Source organism: Myodes glareolus, chromosome 1 (assembly GCF_982192425.1).
Source record: "Myodes glareolus chromosome 1, mMyoGla1.1, whole genome shotgun sequence".
Taxonomy (NCBI): domain Eukaryota; kingdom Metazoa; phylum Chordata; class Mammalia; order Rodentia; family Cricetidae; genus Myodes; species Myodes glareolus.
The window spans coordinates 23,243,770-23,266,994 of record NC_142026.1 but is presented as its reverse complement, the minus strand read 5'-3'; the positions used below and the strand labels follow the sequence as shown (position 1 = coordinate 23,266,994).

Genomic DNA, 23,225 nt, shown 5'->3' with positions numbered 1-23,225 from the left:
TCCAAGAGTATGTGGCCTTTCTGCAATTAGTGTTTCTGTTGACATATAACTTTAAGCCATGATAAGATATGATACAGGAGCTAACTAGAATTGTGTGTGTGTGTGTGTGTGTGTGTGTGTGTGTGTGTGTGTGTGTGTGTGTGTCTGTGTGCGTGTGCGTGCATGCGTGTCTGTCTGTCTGTTTAGGCTTGCTTTGTTACCAAGTATGTGGTTGATTTTAGATACGGTTTCATGAGGTGCTGACAAAAAGGTATATTCTTTTGTGTTTGGGTGGAATGTTCTATAGATGTCTCTTAAACACATTTGAGTCCTAACACCTGTTAGTTCTTTTATTTCTCTGTTAAGGTTCTGTCTGGAAGACGTTTCCTGTAGTGAGAGTGGGTTGTTGAAGTCTCACACTATTAGTGTTAGACGTTCTAGCTATAGCAATAAGAAAACAAAAGGAGATCAAGGGGATAGAAATTGTAAAGGAAGAAGTCAAACTTTCACTATCTTAGGATGATATGATAGTATACATAAGTGACCTGAAAAATTCTACCATGTAACTTCTACAGCTGATAAATACCTTCAGTAACTGCCAGGATATAAGATTACATTTACCGAATGGAGTACTATTCAGTAGTAAAGAAATGACATCTTGAAATTTGCAGGCAAATGGATGAAACTAGAAAAAACTTTCTGAGCGAGGTAACCAGACCCACAAAGACAAACATGGTATGTACTCACTCATAAGTGGATATTAGACATAAATCAAAGGATAACCAGCCTACATTTCATAACCTCGGAGAAGCTAGGTAACAAGGATAACCCTAAAAGAGACATACATGAATTCCCCTGGGAAGAGGAAATAGACAAAATATCCTGAGAAAATTGAGAGCATTTGTGGGGAGAATGATGGGTAGGAAAGAAGGGAGAGGGAACATGAGGGAACAGAATGGCCAAAATGGGGAAAGGACAGAGAGAAAGAAAAGAGATACCTTGATTGAGGAAGCCATTATGGTGTTAATGTAAAACCTGGCACAAGGGAAATTCCTAGGAGTCCACAAGAATGACCCCAGCTAAGACACTAAGCAGTGGTGGGGAGGGTGCCTGAACTGGCCTTGCCCTGACATCAGATTGATGACTACCTTAATTGTCATTATAGAACCTTCATCTAGCAACAGATGGAAGCAGATGCTGAGATCCACAGCTAAGCGCTTTTCCTAGTTCCCAGAGTCCAGTCAAAAAGACAGGGGAGCAATAATATGAGTAAAGGGGTCAAGGCCATGATGGGGATACCCACAGAAACAGCTGATCTGAGCTGGTGGGAGCCCCCTGATTCTGAACTGACAGCAGGGGAACCTGAACAGGACCAATCTATGCCATCTGAATGTGGATGACAGTTGTGTGACTTATGTAGTCTGTTGTGCAACTGGTAGTGTGGTCAGGATTTATTCCTAGTGCTTCAGCTGGCTTTTTGGAGCCCATTCTTTTTGGAGGGATACCTTGCTCAGACTAGATATAAGGGGGAAGGACTTGGTTCTGCCTCAAGTGATGTGCCAGACTTTGTTGACTCCCCATGGAAAGCATTACCCTCTCTGAGGAGTGGATGGTTAGGGTGGGAGAAAAATAGGGGTACCTGAAGGAGGGGGAGGAAGTAGGAACTGGGAGTGATATATAAAACAAGAAAAGATTGTTTTCAAACAAACAAATAAATAAGGAAATAAGGGATGATAAACGCCATCATGATAATTGACAGTTTTTGTAGGTGATAAGAACTCTGAGGATTTATTCTTTGTTTAAAATAAGCTTATTTATTATTTTAGAAAAAAGACCTCTAACCAAAGAGTAGACTAGAGAGAGAACTGGAATCATCTTTTGTACAGTTTTAAGTGAGAAGAGGGTTAAGAGTGTTGGGTTGCTGGGTGAAAAACTTTTTTGGCTATTATCTGATTCACTTAAAAATTGCCAGATTGTTAACTCTCAAAGGTTGATTGGGTCTCTAAGTCAGAGTCTGATCATAACTTGGTCCAGCTTCGATCTCGTGTCTGGTAAAGAAACCCTAAAGAAGTTTTATGAGACATGAATGAAGTTATTCAGAAAGTTCCATGAGAGCAAAAAAAGATAAGGGATGATGTCTTAAGAGAGAAACTTTTTGTTCTATGGTCTTTTGAAAGTTCTTAAGTTTACACTTTAGATTTATCACCTGCTTTATATGCCCAACAAAAAGTTAATAGAATCAGGCTCATTTAAATCGGTAATTGGGAAAGCAGCCACATCTCACTTGTAAAGCTTAAGGATTCCCTGTCTGACTACAGAGAACAGTTTGCCTTTCCAGCTTCTTGGCATTCTATATTAATCAAAATCTGATAAAAAAGTATAAAATATAGTTATCATTCCTTTCAGGCCATAATCTCTCTCTTATTGATGTATTTACTTAAATAACTGCTATCAGGAAGAGATTTTATAAAATAATTTGCTGTAAGGCAAAAGTGGCTGTCATCATCAGGGCTATAATACTATGTTCCTTCTGTGGGTCCTCTTAAAAGAGGCAGACAATATGCAAGCCAAATGAATAGTTTTGTAATTTTGTTATTTGTAGCATATCAATCAAAGGAGTTCTTCCCATGGGGAAAAATTTAGTAAGTATTTCCTATTTTTTATTTTGTATTGTTTTGTTACCATGTTACTAGGTTCTGATACATGTATATGTAAAACCTATGATATGAACATTTGGTTAATCATGAAAAATAAATATTGAAAGCTCGCTGTTATAGGTGTGGAGAATAGTGCAGGTCCAGGCCCCTGCTTTTGCAGAGGGGCGTGGTTTGGTACAGTAGAGCCAACAGTTACTCTGGGCTCTTGTGTTCCATTCTCTCGCTGATGGCTGATGAATGCCATTGCTGTCTAACAGCCTTCTCAGGGGTCTGCACTGTGATGAGGACCAGACTCACATTACTATGAAGAATGTGCAGCCCAGAGAGCCAGTAACTTGTTCACATGCACATTCCCAAATGCAGGTCAAGCTCTGGCTCCAAAGAAAACCTGACACTGTAGACCATATTGTCATACTATGAAGACATTAAGTAAGTACAGAGAGGAAAGGAGAGTCATGAGAAATGGAAGTGTGCTGTGCGGCTAATTCCATAGGGGAGGCTAGAACTTTTTCTGTTTCATTATTAACTCATTCCTGGAAATCTATCTGAATTTTTTCTTTATCTTAATGATTCCCACTTAAATAAATTAAAACAAATTTTTACTTCAATCTCTCTCTCTCTCTCTTTCTCTCTGTCTCTTATACATACATACACACACACACACAAACACACACACACACAAAGATGTGATTATACTTTCTCATAATCTTGTCATCAAACACGAAATTACACATATATAAGGCATACATATTTATTAGTGTAATGCTACTATATTATAAATGATTTGCCTTTGAAACTATCTTCATCAAAGTGTCAGTTAATGTCTATTGTAATAAAACTCTTGCTGGTTAAATAAAATATAAAAAGATCCAAAAATAAATGTATTTCTTCTTTGATGGTTCCTATACAACAGGTAGCTTACTATTGCATAAAGTAAAAAATGCATGTCTTAAATATATTACACAATTATCCTAGAAAAATTTATTTTCATTCACAAACCTGACAACAGAAAGTCTCCTTTAATTTCCTGCTTTCATATTGTTTCTCATTCCAGTGTGTGTCAAGAATTTAATTGTAGCACAAAATTAACCAGTTATAAAATGCTGCACTTATGCCCTTGCCTTCTAAAGCAGAAAGCGCTAAATAATTTCCTTAATGGCCTCTAACTTGGGACCTCAATTTAATAACTAAAGTGCCCTTACTCATTGGATGAATTCCTGGTGAGAAGTGCTCTGTGTGAAATCCATCAAAACACTAATGGATCAAACATACACACAAATCTGCACACATGTACCCAGTGTCACAGAAACCCACATATGCATACACATAAATATGCCCACTCACTAACAAATATACATACACACAGAAAAGATACATATATACATGCACACTTACACAGACCAAAGCGCCTACATATATTTACTTATCCATACATACACACACACTTATACAATATGCATATACAGAAGCAAAATTACAAATATACACGTGTACATGCCTAAACACACATTTACACATTATGCCACATACATACATACATAAGACACACAGTATACATACATACACACATATGTAATATGAACATACACATATTCACATATAAATATGCATGCACATAAATATACACATATACATATATTCATACATATGAATACTAATTCTTCCACCACAACACACCATAATCACATTCACAGAAACTAAAATATAAGTATACACTTTGACATCCCAAACTTTTAAGTTTGAAGCAAATCTGTCTGGCTGATGACTGTTCCTTCTGTGTGAATGTGTGAGCTGCTGATATTTTAGCTGGAGTGTAGATACGCTTTATTGACTTAGTAGTTGTATGAAAATGACTACTCCGCAGACATGAACCCAATATGTTCCTGTCTCCTTTTTATAAAAGTTCTCTCTCTGAAAATATAATCCATTGGCTAAGCTGAGAAGGGAAGTGGGATGTATCTGGGAGGAGGGAGGGGAAAGTAAAAAACTGTAATGTATAAAAAAATTAATAAAAATAAATTTCTGCAGTTCTAGTTGCAAAAGGTTTAGCTTCTAGAAAGCAATGCTAGAAAAGGAATACCAGCTTAGATATTAATTTGAAGTTAATAACAGCTATTCTATAAATTTGCAAAATTGCATGAATTGCCTTCCATAACCATGCCTTTATAAGGATGCTGCAAGCCTATGTATTCAGAAATTGAAGCCAGGGTATGGACATGTCTTTTTAGAAAACTGAATAAAATTCCTTGACTTCTGCTGCGGGGTTGGTGAAGATCTTCTCCCAGTCCGAAGGTAGCCTTTTTGTCTTACTGACAATGTCCTTTGCCTTACAGAAGCTTCTCAGTTTCAGTAGGTCCCATTTATTCATTTATTCTCTTATTGTCTGTGCTACTGGGGTTCTACTTAGGAAGTGGTCTCCTGTGCCTATATCTTGTAGACTACTTCCCACTTTCTCTGTTCAAAGTGGACAGATTGATGTTCATGTCTTTAATCCATTTGGACTTGAGTTTTGTGCATGGTGATAGATATGGATCTACTTTCATTCTTCTACAGGTTGACATCCAGTTATGCCAGCACCATTTGTTAAAGATGCTTTCCTTCTTCCATTGTATACCTTTAGCTCCCTTGTCAAAAATTAGGTGTTCATAGGTTTGTGGGTTAATATCCGGGTCTTCTATTCGATTCCATATGTCAACTTCTCTGTTCTTATGCCAATACCAAGCTGTTTTCAATACTGTAGCTCTGTAATAGAGTTTGAAGTCAGGGATGGTAATGCCTCCAGAAGTTCCTTTATTGTGTAAGATTGTTTTGGCTATCCTGGATTTTTTGTTTTTCCATATAAACTTGATTATTGTTCTCTCAAGGTCTGTGAAGAAGTTTGATGGGATTTTGATGGGGATTGCATTGAATCTATAGATTGCTTTGGTAGAATTGCCATTTTTACTATGTTGATTCTCCCAATCCAAGAGCAGGGGAGGTCTTTCCATTTTCTGGTATCCTCCTCAATTTCTTTCTTCAAAGACTTAAAGTTCTTGTCAAATAGGTCTTTCACTTCCTTGGTTAAAGTAACCCCAAGATATTTTATGTTATCCAAAATACACAAAGAACTCAAGAAACTAGACACTAAAACTCTAATTAACCCAATTAAAAAATGGGGTACTGAACTGAACAGAGAATTCACAACAGATGAACTTCGAATGGCTAAAAGACACTTAAGGTCATGCTCAACCTCCTTAGTGATCAGGGAAATGCAAATCAAAACCACTTTGAGATACCATCTTACACCTGTCAGAATAGGTAAACTCAAAACACCAATGATAGCCTATGCTGGAGAGGATGTGGAGTGAGGGGAACACTCATCCATTGTTGGTGGGAATGCAAACTTGTGCAACCACTGTGAAAATCAGTGTGGCGGTTTCTCAGGAAACTGGGAGTCAACCTCCCTCAGGACCCAGCAATTCCACTCTTGGGAATATACCCAAGAGATGCCCTATCATACTACAAAAGTATTTGTTCAACTATGCCCATAGCTGCACTATTTGTAATAGCCAGTACATGGAAACAACCTAGGTGCCCCTCAATAGAAGAATGGTTAAAAAAGGTGTGGAACATATACACATTAGAGTTTTACTCAGCGGTAAAAAACAATGACATCTTGAATTTTGCATGCAAGTGGATGGAAAAAGAAAATGCTTTACTGAGTGAGCTAACCTAGACCCAAAAAGAGGAATATGGTATGTACTCACTCATAAGTGGATTCTAGCCATAGTTAAATGTCTTTGAGTCTATAATTCGTGATCCTAGAGAAGCTAAATAAGAAGGTGAACCTGAAGAAAATCATATAGTTATCCTCCTGGATATTAGAACTAGGCAAGATTGCCAGGCAAACTTGGGTGCACTGGGGGTGGGAGGGTGGAAGTAAGGGGAGATGGTTAGGGAGAGGGGAGAGGGGGAGGATTGGGGATGGCTTGGCGGAATGTGAGGGGGGAGGGCAGAAGGAAGGTTCTGGGAACAGGGAAGTTTATATCTCAACTAAGAGAGTCATTTTAGGGTTTGCAAGAGACTTGATTCTGGAGGGGTTCCCAGGCCCAAGGAGAGGTCCCCAGATTATTCCCTGGGCAATAGAGGAGAGGGTGCCTGAACTGGCCTTGGCCCATAACCATACTGATGAATATTTTGCATGTCACCACAGAACCTTCATATGGTGAAGGATGGAGATAGAGACAGAGACACATATTGGAACACTGGACTTAACTCTCTAGGTCCAAATGAGAAGCAGAGGGAGGGAGATCGTGAGCAAGGAAAGCAGAACCAGAGGGAACCTTCACCCGACGATGGATGGAGATAGAGACGGAGACCCACATTGGAGCACTGGACTGAGCCCCCAAGGTCCAAATGAAGAGCAGAAGGAAGGAGAACATGAAAAAGGAAGTCAGGACCGCGAAGGGTGCGTTCACCCACTGATACAAGGGGAGTGATGGAATGAGAGCTCACCAAGGCCAGCTGGACTGGGACTGAATGAGCATGTGATCAAACCGGATTCTCTGAATGTGGCTGATATGGGGACTGACTGAGAAGCCATTGACAATGGCACTGGGTCTTGTTTTGTCTGTATGTACTGACTTTTTGGGATCCTGGTCTGTTTGGATGCTCACCTTCCTGGACCTGGAGGGAGAGGGGAGGAACTTGGATTTCCTACAGGGCAGGAAACCCTGACTGCTCTTGGGAATGGTGAGGGAGGAGGAGAGGGAGTGGGGGGAGCGGGAGGGTATTGGGAGGAGGTGAGGAAGTGGAAATTCTTTAAATAAATAAATAAGAAAAAAAATTCCTTGACTTCTCTGCTCTTTAATGGATTTATTAATTTATAAAACTTCTTTTCTTTTAATAGAATTATTTTCATCTATTGCTTTAAGTTTATGAAAATCAAGGCAGTAAGAGTGGTAGAAGGTAATGAAATAAAAATGACCTTAACACAAAAAGAGTACATTGTAAATTGTTATAATCTTAAACATTTAGATAGATCTTTTTATGGTTTAGACAGGAGAATGCTAGAAATTGCATTGTATATTTGGGTATCTATAATGATTACATTACAGACATTTAATGGTAAGTACTTGACGTGTAAGTACAAACCAAGTCTTGAACTTCAAAGTTAAAAAAGAAACATTTGTTAATCTTTGTGTTCATTTTTAAACCACATGATGTGGGAGAATCCTTCACTGTACTTGTAAGTGTTGTATTATTATGTGGTCATCTGCTTTTGACAGAGATAATAGTTGGGGTTTGAATAACACAAACTAAGACTAGAAAATATTTAGAGGATGTATAAGAATGAGGTATTTAATTAATTCAAATTACTTGTACAGGATCACAAAATGATTCGATAAAACTTTAATTTTAATCATTACTGCCATGTGTACATTTTTAACACAGAGTAACAATTTTAGGGCAAATACATCACTTTGTAATGAGTTTTAAAAGCATGAGGGTGATAGTCATACCCCCAAAGTCTACATATGAATGCAGATGAGCTTAAACATTGGACAGTCTCGGTCTGACCTTAAATTCCTGGTAGTCAATTTCAGTGATAATGTTACCAATGAAATCATGCACATACAGATTAATATGACTTAATGTGTCCACCTGACATAGTCTTATAAGTCAACCTATATTCCATCTGCATTTGTGACTAATGTGGTTTCTTATTAACTAAATGCACGCCATCAAGGAATTGAGACTAACATATCTACAACATGTTGTCTTGTTGCCTGCCCAAACACAGCGCATCCTATCACCACGCAAGAGACTCAAGCTACACGGTTAATCATTGCTTGAAGGTTGATCATCATGAGCCTGATCATTACAAATAGATACTGATATCACATCCATGCATTTATCATTTCAAATTGAACACTCACATGCTTGTATATGATAGCCTTGTGTCCCTGTGTGCGGGTATCTCTCTTTCTCAGTACGCTCACAATGGCCTCTGCATTGTGTTCCCAGGTTCTCTCTGACACATTAATTCATACATGCCATCAAACCTGCATTGAACCCTTCATTCGGCTCTGGGGTGGCAGAGGTCATTCAGCTCACATGTTAACTAAATCAGAGTCTGCTTCAAACCAAGATTGCCAATTGCATTGAGCTAAAGAGGCTCTTTGCTAGAGCGAACTTACACAAGGGGCTCTGTTGATACCTTTAAGCTGACTTCTTTTTACAATTCTAAGGCACACTGAAATAGAAAGACTTGGGCAGATAAGGTCACTGCATTAAGGGCAAATCCCCAAGCAGTATTCCTGCCTAAAACCCAATACCACTCTAATCTTCCACTCCTCTACTTTAATACAGTCGTATAACTGTGCAAGCTTAGTGTTTCCAACTCATTTCAAAATACTCTCTTACATTCACAATATCTCCTTGGAGACTTTTAATCTTTTGCAAAGTGACAGAACCCTTTCCCTTTGACTACAGGTTCAAAAGCAGGGGCTTGTGTTTTCAGGTCGCATGTGAAATTGATTGGCTCCTTTAGAAAAATCTCATGGTGTCAATTCAAGCCAGAGTCTCACAAAAACACATTGTATTGGGCTTGTAAGAAGTATATGTTTATGACAATGAGTGCTCCTGACAGCTACTCATTGGAAAAGGTATTAGTCACGGGCCTCATCATTAAATGCTTCATTCACGGTTAGAAAACAGGCTACGACTATGTAATTCAAAAACTCAAGGAAGCAAATGGTTACTCTTCCTTTCTCATCCTCTGGAACTTAATGGTACCCGGCGGTGGATAAAAGTCTACACTGTGGTAATAGTCTCATTGGAGTCCTCCAGCTCTATGTTGACTTCACTTTTCCTGATTTCTTTTTAGCCGACACTTTACAATAGTGTTCAGCCAGAATATGCCTGCAGCTTATTTTTGGTAGACTGTTTACATACACCATCCTTTATGTTATTAAATTGCCCTCCAGCTAGGTATCCTTTCTCTCTTACACTCTTCTGTTACACCTAACAGAAGTCTAGTCTAACACTGTGGGGAGAAAATATTGTCATGAATCAGAGAAAACTCAGCAAGGCATCTATTATGGGTATTGTGATTGAGTGGCAGCCGACCGACACTTAGAGAACAATTTATCTACCTGAATTGGGCTAGACATCACTAATGCACATGGCAGATTGATTGTGTAGCTTTAGTGGATGTATTCTTTATTAATGAGATTCAGCATGATTTGCTAAAAAGCCTTTTCCTGGGCAGTAACTTTTATCCCCTCCCCCATCTCCCTTTATCCCATTTAATCTGTTGAACTACGTACCATGTTTTCAAATGTATTCTGCTCTATCTTTGTTTGAAGTACCAAAGCTTTTTAAATAACTGCATGGGAGCTGAATAGAACAATTACAAAATTTAAAAAGAAATATTAAATTGGAATGAATTATAAAATGGAAACCTAAAAAATAAATTTAAACCCCAATGAGTCATTAAGAGTTATAAAAGTATAGTTATAAGAAAAAGATGAACCAGTCTAAGAAAAATATTTGACATCTAGATTCATTAATTTCTCAAAATGAATGTTTATACTAGCAAGGCTTATAAACACATCATCAGAATTTTTATAAATAAAAAATACTTTTCATTGATCTGCTAAGACATGTTAGGCTTTATGGACTTCAAAAAAAGAGAGTAATTATTTAGACAAGAAGCATCAACTACATATTTCTTCTCTATTTGCTTAATCAACCAGAGGCAATGGGGCAGAGAGAATAATCTTCATTGACTATGACCTTTTAAAATACTGATACCTTTTAAAAAATGTAAGGATGGATTGTCTCAGAACATTGTGTCATGTGAAAGACTACTGCTTCATAGCTGGAATGGGAGGGGAGCCCAAGGAAAAGGACTTGTCCTGAGTCCTCTACATGTTCTTGGGCTATTGCAGTTACTCCATTCTTTTAATTTCTTTATTGCTGGTCTCTATTACACTTCTTGTAAATCACAAAATACTGTTTACCCTCTAAATAAAATGCATCAAATTTTAGATATTTGTGTATTCAACTATTAAGGTACACACCAACATTATTTTTTAAGTATATATAAAAAATGACAACAGGCATCCTTGGAACTTAAGCATTTTCCCAGGAAAATTTTAAGAAGCTCAATTCTCCCCATGTATAGCTTGTACACTTTGTCAAAAAGCTGAACATGCCTGAGTTACAATTACAGGACCAAGGAAAAGCATGGAGACCTTGCAGGAGGGTTGAAGGGGGGAGGGAAGCAGTAGGGAGGGGAGCAGAGAAAAATGTAGAGTTCAATAAATATCAATAAAAATGCTCTCTCCCCACTAGAGAACTGATTGGCAGAGGAGAGGATAATATATCCTCCACCCTAGCCAAAGAGTGGGTTTCTCTAGTCATATAGTCAATGGCACAACTATACAACACTGTCATTATAAAACACGGGTATTAGCGAAATGTAGATGGACACATATTTCTCTGTTGTAATAAAATTCCTCTAACAGTCAAAAAAAATGTATAAAAAAGAAAAGAAACAAGAAGAGTTCTTTTCCCAGGCAATGGGCAGTTGGGAACATGGCAGGGCTAACCTGGTCAACATCCTCCAGTACTTGTAGAGTGAAGAAATGTCTTGGGAGGAGTTGATGTTCTGGGAATTAAAAGATGCTGCTTTCATGAAGAGGAACACAAAAGCAAAGCATTGGAAGACATTGTTTTAAATGTGAGCGCTTGAGATATGTGGTAGTGGTTTCACCCTCACGATTCATTACTGATGAATTCTCCTTAGCTACAGCAAAAATGTTGTGGCAGTTGGATAGAAAAGACGCATTTCCATCAAAAGAGTGAACATATTAACAGTTCACACTTGAAGAAGGCAAATGTTCAAGGTAATTCCTTTTAAAACTGTGGAAATTGGTTATCAGATTGCACTATGGATAGCATGTGTTGTGTTGGATGATGTTACATTGCCACACTGGATGAGTTCTTCCCAATGCGGTGCGACAAAGGCTAGCAATCACACTCTGCTTGACAGATAGTTTCCATTCTCTTGGCTATTTTAATAATTAGGATGCAAGCCCATCAAAGACTGACTCATTTTGAATAATCGGTATAACTATTTTTTCCTCCTGTAATTTTTAAGACATTAAGGGAAAGAACAAAATATATGGATATGATGAAAAAGATGAAAAGGTTGGAAGTTTTTAGCTGTGTGTGTCATTTGTTAATCTTCCAAGCAGAGATACTTCTATATTGTTTTATTTTTAGCCTTAATGGAAGTATAACAACTCTGAACATGGAACTATATACAATGAGTAATGGAGCAGTCTTGTATGGTAAAGAAGGGAAAATGGTGGGTACAGAAGTGATGGGGGATGTCCTTCTGTATATGTGTTGCTTTTATTGGTTGATAAATAAGCTGTTTCGGCCAATAGCTTGGAAGAGTAGAGCTAGGGGGAAAAGCAGAACTGAGATAGAGAGAGAAAGTAGGCGGAGTCAATGAGATACTGTGTTACTGCCAAAGGAGAAGGACTCCGGAAATTTACCAGTAGGTCACAGCCTCATGCTGATACACAGATGAATAGAAATGGGTTAATTTTAAGATGTAAAAGGTAGCTAGGGAATATGCCTAAGCTATTGGTTAAACAGTGCTGTAATTAATATCGTTTTTATGTGATTATTCATGTCTGGGCAGCTGGGAAACAAATGAGCAATCTCTGTCTACACAGAAGCAATCATAGCAACATCACCAGCAATGCCTGCAGTAACAGAGGCTGTCAGCTATGGGCATCTGTTTGGTGGTTGCACTCTAAGCCAGTGGGCCCCACATGGTACATGTACCTATTTTGTGATTTAAACATTGAGAAAAATAATTATTTTTTCTTGATAAAGAACAAATAAGTAAGTTTAAAAGTAGTTAAATGACTTCATATGGCTCTCACTAAATCTAGCAAGTAAAGACTCCAATCTCATCTTGTATTTAGACATTCAAATTTCAACACTGTTAGGCTATGCTTCACTCTGATTTTATACCCAGCAGGACTCCAAATTTCCTCCTTACAATGGAACAGAAATTGCAGGTTTATCAAATGACCTTAAAACAGGGAATGTGCACTATATACACCAATTAGCAGACTAATTATTCCATTCTCTACAGTTGCCAAAAGACTGTACATGAATATCACCAATGGTAATCATGATTGAGTCTATTCATTTATAAAGGCATTGCTTCCGCTTGATAGTGTCAAGGGTCATACAGGCCTCTGTTTGTGTTTCATCTTGTTTCTTAAATTACAGCATTAGGATTGTTAGTTTTAACATATATGAGAAGTCTCTCAATGCATAGCTCTGAAAAGTCAAGATCGCTGACCCCAATAAACACACAAAATCAATTCCTCTGGGCAATTATCCATTTTTTCTAGTTAATATAGATGCTCCTCCTCATCCTTCAATGAATATAAGTTTCAGATTTACTGAGTCAAACTACTGTATTATACACTGACAAAAATGTTAGGAGATTCTATGCCCAATATTTTTTGTCATTATAATAATAATAATAATAATAATAATAATAATAATAAAACTAATAAAATCTTTCCTTGAGCTTAACTATGCATGCATGTATTCATGCACCTGTTAGCATCATATACCTATTTGAATGTCTATAAAACTTTTTGTCTTTATACCTACAAACTGTTGAAAATGAATCATAAACAATACAAATATTATTAAATCACTGGAGGCCCAATAGGCATCTGAAACCATATGTATGACACCTTATCTCCTGGCCACAGTCTACCCTCAGCTCAGAGTCATTCTATAATGGAGGAACTGTCTCCATTCTTTTTGAACCAGAGAGCAGATGAAAGGCCTTTTGTTCAGTTATAGGAATCAGATTTCTCATTCTTCACCTCCAAAGACCCCAGTAGCTATCCATTTTATGCCAGTTTCTCCGAAATCAAATCATATCAGTAACCCCAAGCTCCCTGAAATCCACCCACCACCTCTCTTAGCCTGATTGTCTTGCCTTCTCTACCTCACCTACTCAGCCCTGTTCTAATCACACCCTTGATCTTGCTTTTCCTCTTTTCTACAAACGTGCTCCTCCGACCTGTTCTCCTGGTGTCCTGTCTTTTTGTAAGTTCCCTGCTCCAGACAGCATGTCTCCCTCCTTCCCTCTGAGCTCTTGGTTCACATGTGACGTGCCATGTAAGGTAGCCTGAGCAACCTGGTTTAAACTATACCCTCTCAATGTCCTAAAATTCATTTCCCTCTTCTTGGACAGCTTTGTCTCTTCCTTAACTTAGGTATGGAGATTAATGCTTGAAATAAAGATGCCCAATAAAGGAGTTATGAAAAAAGCAATATGGACATCAAAGAGCTATGTAGTACATTAGCCTAATGGAAAATCACCTCTCCTTAGTTATGTTCATTTTCATTCCACTGAGCCCCTGCATTTCTTAGCCTAACAAAAAATATATCGAGCACTTTAGTTATCCTATAATCAAAGACTAAAATGTAATTTACTAATTAAAATAATGGATTCGAAATATTGGTCTACTTTTTGTATTTTTAAAACATCTACCCAGTATATCATGCTGAAGGTGCTTGTTCTTTAAGACAAAGCAAAGGAGATTCCCCTCCCCCCACTCAGCTTGGCAGACGGACCATGTCCATATTCCAGCAGAGGCATGAATATTTCCAGGTATGAGAATCAGCGGGAACAACTTTCAATTAGTGGCATATGTCCCCAGCAGAAATTCACAGGGAAAGGTTTGATTTTCTTTCTATCAACTTTCGATTATAATTAATTTCAAGGTAACCCGCACATTTGTGATGCATACATTTTCTTCAGGCAAGCTCAAAGTTGGACAGAAGCCTCAGAGGCCATTTTATTACCATGCTTAGGGACTACTCTGGCAATTTCATTACATTAGACACATTCTCCAGGAGTTATTTCACATTGAGTAGAAAAAAATAAAAATATTCACTGATTCATATTCTAGTTCCCCGATATCCTTCTCTGCATTTGTTATTTTTTTCAACACTTTTTATAAATGCCATATTTACATAAAAGGTTGAGAGTATTTTCTCATAACTTAAATTGTGTAATAAAATAACCTTAGATAGGAAATGGTAACCAAAGCCTCCCTGAGAATCTGTAAACAATCTAGCACTGTGTATTAAGGAAATGATACCTTCACTTTTGCAAAGAGGTTCCTTTAGGTTTCCCAGTTGTCTCCGAGTTAGCTGTCCAGAAGTCTGCTGCTTCCCCAGCATCAGAGAACTCACCCTGGGAACTGCCCTCTCTGGATGTGGCTCTGTTCAAATGAGCCCCTCCTCTTGCTAACATCTGTCTATTTATTTCAGATACTGATTGCCTTAAAGCATTCTAGGACCATGCAACAGAAAGCCTAGTTGTTCTGAAATCACTCTGTTAGAAACTGAAGTAGGCAAAACCTTCACAAGGGAACTGAAAACCCCATTCCTGTGGACTCTAATCTCCACTTCCAGGAGAATAAAAAAGGACACCATTCACCATCATTTCAAATATTAGCATAGTGTAAATCGCAAGTTGATGATTTATAAAATATGTATTAATCATCTTCAGACAGGGGTGACGTTTTCTGAAAACAGTGGGACAGCACCACCAACACCATTTGCCCACCACAAGGGTGTTCATAGATATTCGACAACATCAACTTCCACTGCCAACCCTGCAAAAAGCCATCCTTGTAGACATTCTTTCTGGTTCAGCAAAGAATAACCACCAAAGGGTGTTCAAGGCTGCTTACTGAAGTTTTTCCTCTAATTCTGGGGTTCTATGAATTAAAATGAAGTTCTTTTGCATTTTGTTACTGTTAATGCTTAGCTCTCTCTCTCATTCAACTCAGAAAAAAAATCAAAAAACAAAAAACAAACAAACAAAAAAAGACTGGATATGTGGTTTATAACACCCAAACCAAGCAAAACAGTTTGTAGTACTCTGCAATGCTTAATAGGAAAGTGGTTTGGATTAATCACAAGGACAAGAGGAAGCCAAAATTAGAGAGGGTCATTAGGAGATTCTGCTGTTTAATCTCACTCTGGATCAACACATTAACCTTGTTTTCTCGGCCTGAACACTAAGTCCTACAGTAAAATTAGGTCAGAAACTCACATCAGATCAGATAAACAGATTCATGGCAATCGAGGCACTGGCAAGCTACTATGGCCAACGGCTTCGCTCCAGTGCTCATCCAAGCCTAGAAGCAATGGCCAGCTAGGGGCTACCCCTGTGCTACCTGTAGATAAAGCCTTTACACTGGAAGGCTAGCTGAAGGGCCCTGTGTTTCTGAAGCTTTGTTCATTTAGCTGTCTTCACTTTGCTTATGAAATGATGCTTTTAAGTATCCTTTCTAATGCAAATATAGGAAACTGTACATTGCTGCATGCCTGCGTTGAGAACAAATGCCTCGGGAGAACTATATGTGACCAGAGTGGTTGCTCATGCTACACTGAGTAGGTTTACCATTCACAAAATGCGCATCAAAGCATTTTCTCTGTTACCACAATGTTTTCCATCATGTTGTGAGTATAATTCAAAAAGCCAAAACTTACTAAATTATTTGTATAAATGACCATATGTCTGTGGATAAGCATTCTCAGTGTCACTATGATTTTGTTTCAACAAAACAAACTGATTTACAAAATTGGTATGATTTCCATGTCCTTTTGTGGCAATAGTAAATCAGTACATGAAAAATAAATTTAAAATTCCTATTTCTTATTGTAGCTTTCTCCCTAAAAGTTCAGAGATACTCTGGTTCCCAATGCATAATGGGAAATCTGAAACTCTGCACTCTACACAGTTTTCAAGTGCATACACAAATACACAACTGCATGCCTTTTTAAAAGGAGCCATATGTAATCTAATTCTATTTCAGACTGTCACTTTTAAAGAGGAAATATAGCCTCATATAGATCTCCTGAGGGCATCCGTGGGGAATAGAGACACTGGTAATCAGCCTAAGTAGTCCTTTGTGTCAGAAGCACTTTGCTGAAGTCAAGAGCTGTCTCCCAGACTCACAATGTTTGGAGAAATTTCACTAATGCAGCATTTCTTTCATTAGGAGAAAAGCAACCAACTGCTTCCTACAGAGAAGACTATACTTGAAAAGATGTGAGTATTTATTTTCTTGTTGCTTTTGACTTAGCAATATGTCTTACATTGTTTTCAGGATAACCAAATGTGAGGACCAATTCCAGAATTCAAAGTGAATTTTGCTCTAAAGGAATCCCAGAAAGCAGTTGTACCTGCGGTAGAGAAGATGGCCTTCAGATTGTTCATCTTCTTCAGTGACTGTCCTCATCTGATGACCTAACAAGGGGTTACCTATAAAGAGAGGACCTCCAAGAAAGCCTGCTCTCAGAGGTGCTTGCAGATACTGCCCTACAGGTCACCTGTCATTCATCACTTCCTTCCTTCTTATTGGCCACAATCGAACATGCTAACCACCAAAGGTGGTTTCTCACCTTTCTCCATATCTATGAATGACTAGTGCATTCCAAACCATCTTAAATGAAATATCTTGTTGAAGGGTAATTTTGCATGCGTGTTTTTCATGTGGGCTACTTGATAAAAATAAGTCACATTTACTCATGCCAGTACAAAACCCCTGGAATTTAAGACAGCAGAGACAATGAGTCACTGAAATGATTGTTTTCATTATCTGTTAATTTTCTCCTCTATGTGTTTCTCTTTTTCTTACCAAACGCCACTTTAAACTGTTAGGAGAAGCACTAAGACTGTCATTTTTCTCTTTATTTAGTATTTCGCTTTTACCAGCAAGTCTTTTCAGTAAAGCCCGTATGACAGAGAGAAGGGAAGATGCAAGGAATTTAATAGTGACAAGGGCTCAAGTTAGTTTAAAAATAAGGAACTGGGTTTAGAAAAACCTCGGTGACTTAGATCATAGAAAAAGCGAGGGGGGATATTGTTTGTCTAAGGGCTCTGTGTTAAAGCTTCCCAGCTTGAACACAAAAGGCATTTCAGCAGTATGTGGTCCAGAAAGCCAAGCACATGAAATCCTATTTCCATGTTTTAAGCATGCCTTGGCAGTCTGCACATTTTTGAAATTGCAACTGGCGCATTTCACAGAGAATTACCATCAATGCCTTTTCAAGGTCAAATGTGCTGCCTTTTAGAATTTCTGGCATTTATGGCCCATGTATTAAATCACAGAATATATTTTGAAGGCCTTCAACAGACAGATGAGGTAATTTTAATTAATTAGATGGTGTTTTTAATAACTTACTGATTTTTTTCTATTTGATATTAATTGAAAGGTAAAAAAAAAACCTTAAATATACGATCCATTTGAATGTGGGTGTTCTGTGTTTTCAGGGGTTCCAGGATCCCACAAAAGTATGTTTGAACAGAAACCAGTTGATGGACTTTCTAAAAAACAGACATTTCTCATTGGGAATATTGAAGAGATATGATAAAAAGAAAAGAAAAAAAAAGAAAAAGAACACAACAAGGAGAGATTATCATCATTTGAAAACGCCAAACCTCTGGGATACTGTTTCTTACATGAGCAAAATTAAACTGAATCCAGACATGAAAATGGTACATAGACTGTACTGTTCGAGGAGACGTCTCAGCCAGTCCTCTCCCAAGGCAGTGAAAAAGGCTTCTGGACTCCTCCTCAAATAGAGGCATTGCTGGTCTGGCTTTGTTCATAGTTTTTTCACCTCTCTAAGCACCTCCCCAGTCACATTCAAAGGCATCTAAGCCATTTTGCTTCACATGGGTTTTGCTTTTGGAAAAGAAAAGTGATTTGGAGAAGTTTCAACAATTTTGGGCTCTCATAGGATCCTTATACTTCCAAGATATTTACACATTAAATTAGAATCCCAGAAAAAAAGATTTGGGGTAGGGTTGAATAAAGAAGAACTGAGTTATAGATAGCAAGGCATAAACCATTTATTTTAATTCCTAAAACATTCAATCATTATGGGACAAGAGTTAAATGTTATTTTGAAAACGATCATCTTTACCTAAGGCTAGAGGATGTCCCATTGTTCTTACTACAATGCCAGCTTGGTCATTTTTACATTACCAGTGACTCTCTTCTGGGTATGAGGGACTCTCAGATGACTTACTTCTGTAAGTCTTTTGTGACTTCCCCTTTTAGATACAGAGTGGGCCAGGCCTTGGTCTTTTCCCTGCAATAGTGTGTTATACTGAGAGCTGTCCCAAGCTTCTGGTTCTGCCCTACACTTGTAGCTACAATGAAGCTTCTGGCAGAAGAAGGGTGTGTCAGTGAATCTGTTTCTCTGTTTCTTTCCCTGCTGGCTCTCCAATGCTGTGGTTCTGACATTGTTCAGTCTTCCTTTGGGGCTCCCTGACTATACTTACTGGGTTCTTCCACTGTCTTTATCTTGTGAGGTTTGACATGCCCTGGGAAATTGTCCTGGGTTTTTGATCATTTTAAATTTTAAGTCCTACCTGTCTTTGTTGTCCTGTAAGTGCATGCTTTAAAAGCCCTTGAGAGACTAAGATGTTTCTCCCTCTTACCACATAGAACTCTACCCAAAGTCCTGGGTCTTTTATCCAAATTTCCATCCAGAATCCCCACCTGAGCAGCTCAAAGCCTTTCAACATTTGCATATCAAAACTGGCTCCCATTCCCTGTTATTTGCCTTAAATTTGCTTCACTTTCAGTCTTTGCCATTTCATTAAATAGAAATGCCACCCTGCTAGTTCAAGCAATAGCAGCACACAGAGGGAACAACAGAAGGCCACACAGAAGCTCCTTGCCTTTCATTCTCCATACTCAATGTCTAAGTCTCATCAATCCAAAAGTTCATACGGTTTCCAAAATGTACCTACTTTACCCAGTTTTACCACAACCATCTTAGTAACAACTCCCATCAGTTCTAATAAGTTACAAGAGAACAGGAGAATCAATGTACACTCGGTGCTAATTCGATTCTCAAGTTATGCTATCCAATGTCTTAATGTGCTTACCAATGTGCAAGGTAGAAGTCAATGAAAACCATTTTTGGGTTTTTGTTTTTTCCAGTAAGTGATCCTAGCTACATTCTGTGATTTGTTACACCATAGTCAAAAGCAGTTTGATTAATCCAAGAAAGTGAGCACAAGTTCAAGTCTCTGTCACATTCCTCATCATTGATTGGCATGGTTCTGATGTCTCGCTACTTATCTGGATATTGCTCCCAAGTGCCTTAGACGTCAAATTTCTACCCCATTGTTCATGCCTCTTTAAACACATGTCTGTAAAGCACTGGAGACTTAGCCACTACTGTTGTCACTGTGTTTAGTTATTTATGCAGAATCCTATTAAAGGTTTATAATAAAACCTGGAAGCCAGTGGAACGAATGTGTGCGCTCTGATGCTAGAAACAGCCAACAGATGTTTCCATAAATAAGTCTAGTCATCACTTAGAAGAAGCAATTAATTTGTCAATTTGCAAATGCAAGGTAGAAAAACTTTAAATTGCAGTACTATTACGCTCTAAAAAACATGTAACCGATCCTCTTTGCTTTGAATTTTTAAAAACTCAACATTCAAAATTAAAGTAAGACACTCATACATAAGTAGAAGTCTGTCAGAAATGTTACATAAGAAAAAATATACCTTAATTAAAAGATACCTAGCTTACTACAGTAAGGAATCAATTTTAAGTTAAACTGGGTAAAATTTTAATAATTCAGAAGTAAAATAGTATATTTTTCTAAAACATCTCTTTCTAGTTTTATCTCTCCTTCCTTACTCTTTCACCCCATCCCTCCTCTTCCCTCCATTCATCTTTCTTTTACATGTAAAATATTTTTTTAAATTATTAGTTTTGTGCAACGTTACTTTGTCACTTTACAACCCAATAATTGAACTTGAAAAAAAATTTTAAAAAATTTTATTTCCTTAATATCTTAATCTTCCCAAAGAATATGTGACTAACATATTAGGTGAAAATCCTTTACGAACTATCCCAGTATCCCATCACTTGTCCGCCATGCAGATAACTGAAAGGAACAGTTTCTACATTTTGAATTTTTCTACTTAAAAAATGAACCACAATAATAAAACAGAATTCCACAAAGCTGGACAGAGTAGCACATCAGAAAACAACCTGAATTATTTTTCTGTAAAAAGCACAAGGTGTGTGCCCTTTGTGTACACACACTAGGAGCTTAACCTCTATTTACAGGGCTGCAGTCTATGGCTCATTAGTTTGGCACTCTAGGTGCTACACCATGAAAGCAATTTCGTCTGATCAAACTTGGAATCCTTGGTATCAAATCAAGAGAAGTAATCTCCATAAAATTTGCTCAGGAGTATACACCAAGGATTCCAAGTACTTCAGAGGCACATACATGCCTAATTAGTCACTGGTCTTGGTCATAGTCTAGGAAGAAGATGAACTCTATTTTAAGGTAAGAACTATAAACATTGGCCATTAAAGGTGGCCATTCTCATAAAACTTTGGCTGTTAAAAACTTGTCTGAGCTCCCTGGTGTTTTTACCAAGAAGTTGTTCAACACAAGCTTTTATAGAGAGAAAATTGAATTCTCTCCCCAGCGCATCTGTACCTCCATATGCACAAAATGCAAGCAAGTAACTGTTGTTAACTAAGGTCAGGATCTGCCAGCAGGAGAGAAGAGCCTTTGGTAGCATCCAGGGATCCTTTTTACTATGTTCCCTGCCAAGACTCTGACCAGCTCTTTCTGGGCCAGGTGTCACTAACACAATCTTAATAGGAATTGTAAACTCCCTCATGCAATGCAGTGGTCTATACTTACCGTTTGATTGTTTCTTCCTGTCTTCGCCGTTTCTCATTCTTCTCTTTCAGGTAAGCCAGATTTGTTTCATTCCTCAAGCGATCGTTCTCGCGGGCAATGTCGGATGCATTTTGAATAACCAGACCATCATATGCTTTCATCCCCATATCCTCAATATACTGGAGAAAAGTGTCCAAGGGGTCTTCTTCAGGATTAGCACACATCATCTTGGAGGGTATCATGGAAACGGGATACTTCCTGAAGGTGGACAACATATCATACCCTTAGCAAGGGTGTGAAGGTTCGTTCCTAAGATTTTATTGTCCCAAATCTCAAGTGAGTTATCAGACACCGCAGGATATATGCAGCTCTGGTGAGTTATGACTCTTAAGTTAGTGATTACTGAGATGTCTCCATGAGTAAAGGTGCTGGCTGGCAGGGCTATGGACCCAAGCTCCAGCTCCAGAACCCCTATAGTAGAGGAGCATAATTGGCTTGTTAGTTGAGCCTGATCTCTACATATGCACCATAGCACACGTGTGCTCATCTATGTGGACTCCCACACTGTAAATAAATTGATGTATTTCCAATGTACTTAAGCTATGGTGAGTTAGAGTATAAAGTTGTTATAGAATACCATTAAGAAAAATCATAGCTTTAAAAAGGATTATGTTCCATTCATTTTCTATTAGACCACGGTGTTCCCTTAAATGAAGCTGAATTTTCTATAAATAATTCAGATTTATACATTTCATGTTTACTAATTGAGAAAATGCCTCATTATAAATTACACATTCCCCGAGTATTTGAAATAACATGAAACATGTGTTACTTGAGTGTCAGATGTTCCACCTACCCATCAGCATCATCAGGACAAAGGACCACAGTTCTGCCCTGCCACCTGATAATGTATAAACATTGCGTCTGAAGGTAAATACCTGGTTTGCATCATTACAGTCATAATTTTATTTCTCAAAATAAGTTGCTATAATACCATAGATCCAAGTTTTGTATTTTCATTATCATAATGACATTTCCATGCATATTTAAATTAAAATTATGTTATGTTGGAAAGAATGAATTACATTTTTCTTAAACATGTAAGTGAAAATGTATACATCTACATTGGCCATACAAAAGATAATAGCAATCTAGGAAAGAGACATATTGGCCATCTAATTGGTATACTTTTGTGACTCTGTGTTATTTTCAAAGTGGCTCTCTATAATCGCTTCATATCATAATTTTCTGGGATATATATTGTGCATTGTCAAGCCTACACATATCCTCAGCAGTTTGAAAATACTTGCTTTGATATTATTAAAGTACTGCTAATTGAAAGTCTACAAACTTTAAACAACTTAAGTTACAGGTGCAATAGCTTGACAAATCAAACCCAAATCAAGCCATAGTTTAAAACATGGAATTTTGAACTGGTGTATTTAGCTCTCAGCTATAAGAGAATGACAAAACTCGCACTACCTGCTGTGATTTCTAGAAGAGATGGCTGTGAAGAGTTTAGAATAGAACTCAACAGTAGTTTGCACAATAAAGCACTCTAATATCATCATAAAGTGCAGATGTATGGCAACAATACCTATGTGAAGTGAATGTGTGAGTTGATGGATGGATGCACGATGGACGAGTAGGTGGATGGATGGTCAGACAGGCAAGTTTTAGGAATCACTGTGTATTTCCAAGTATTCAAGACAAGGTAGGCAAACTGCCTTAACAACAATAAAGAACAAAATTACATAAAAACAAAAAATTAATCTTCTATATCAATAAGGCTTCTT

The 23,225-nt window shown here is 37.8% G+C and overlaps 1 protein-coding gene across 1 annotated transcript in view; it reads right to left on the bottom strand.

Moving 5' to 3' along the window:
- Positions 1-23,225, bottom strand: part of Nyap2 (neuronal tyrosine-phosphorylated phosphoinositide-3-kinase adaptor 2) — a 251,709-nt gene that overhangs the window by 220,028 nt on the left and 8,456 nt on the right. Inside the window, exon 3 of the mRNA XM_085697751.2 lies at positions 21,451-21,687. Coding sequence (XP_085553877.2) covers positions 21,451-21,671 — 221 coding nt within the window. The 5' untranslated portion in view covers positions 21,672-21,687. The remainder of the gene's footprint in view (positions 1-21,450; positions 21,688-23,225) is intronic.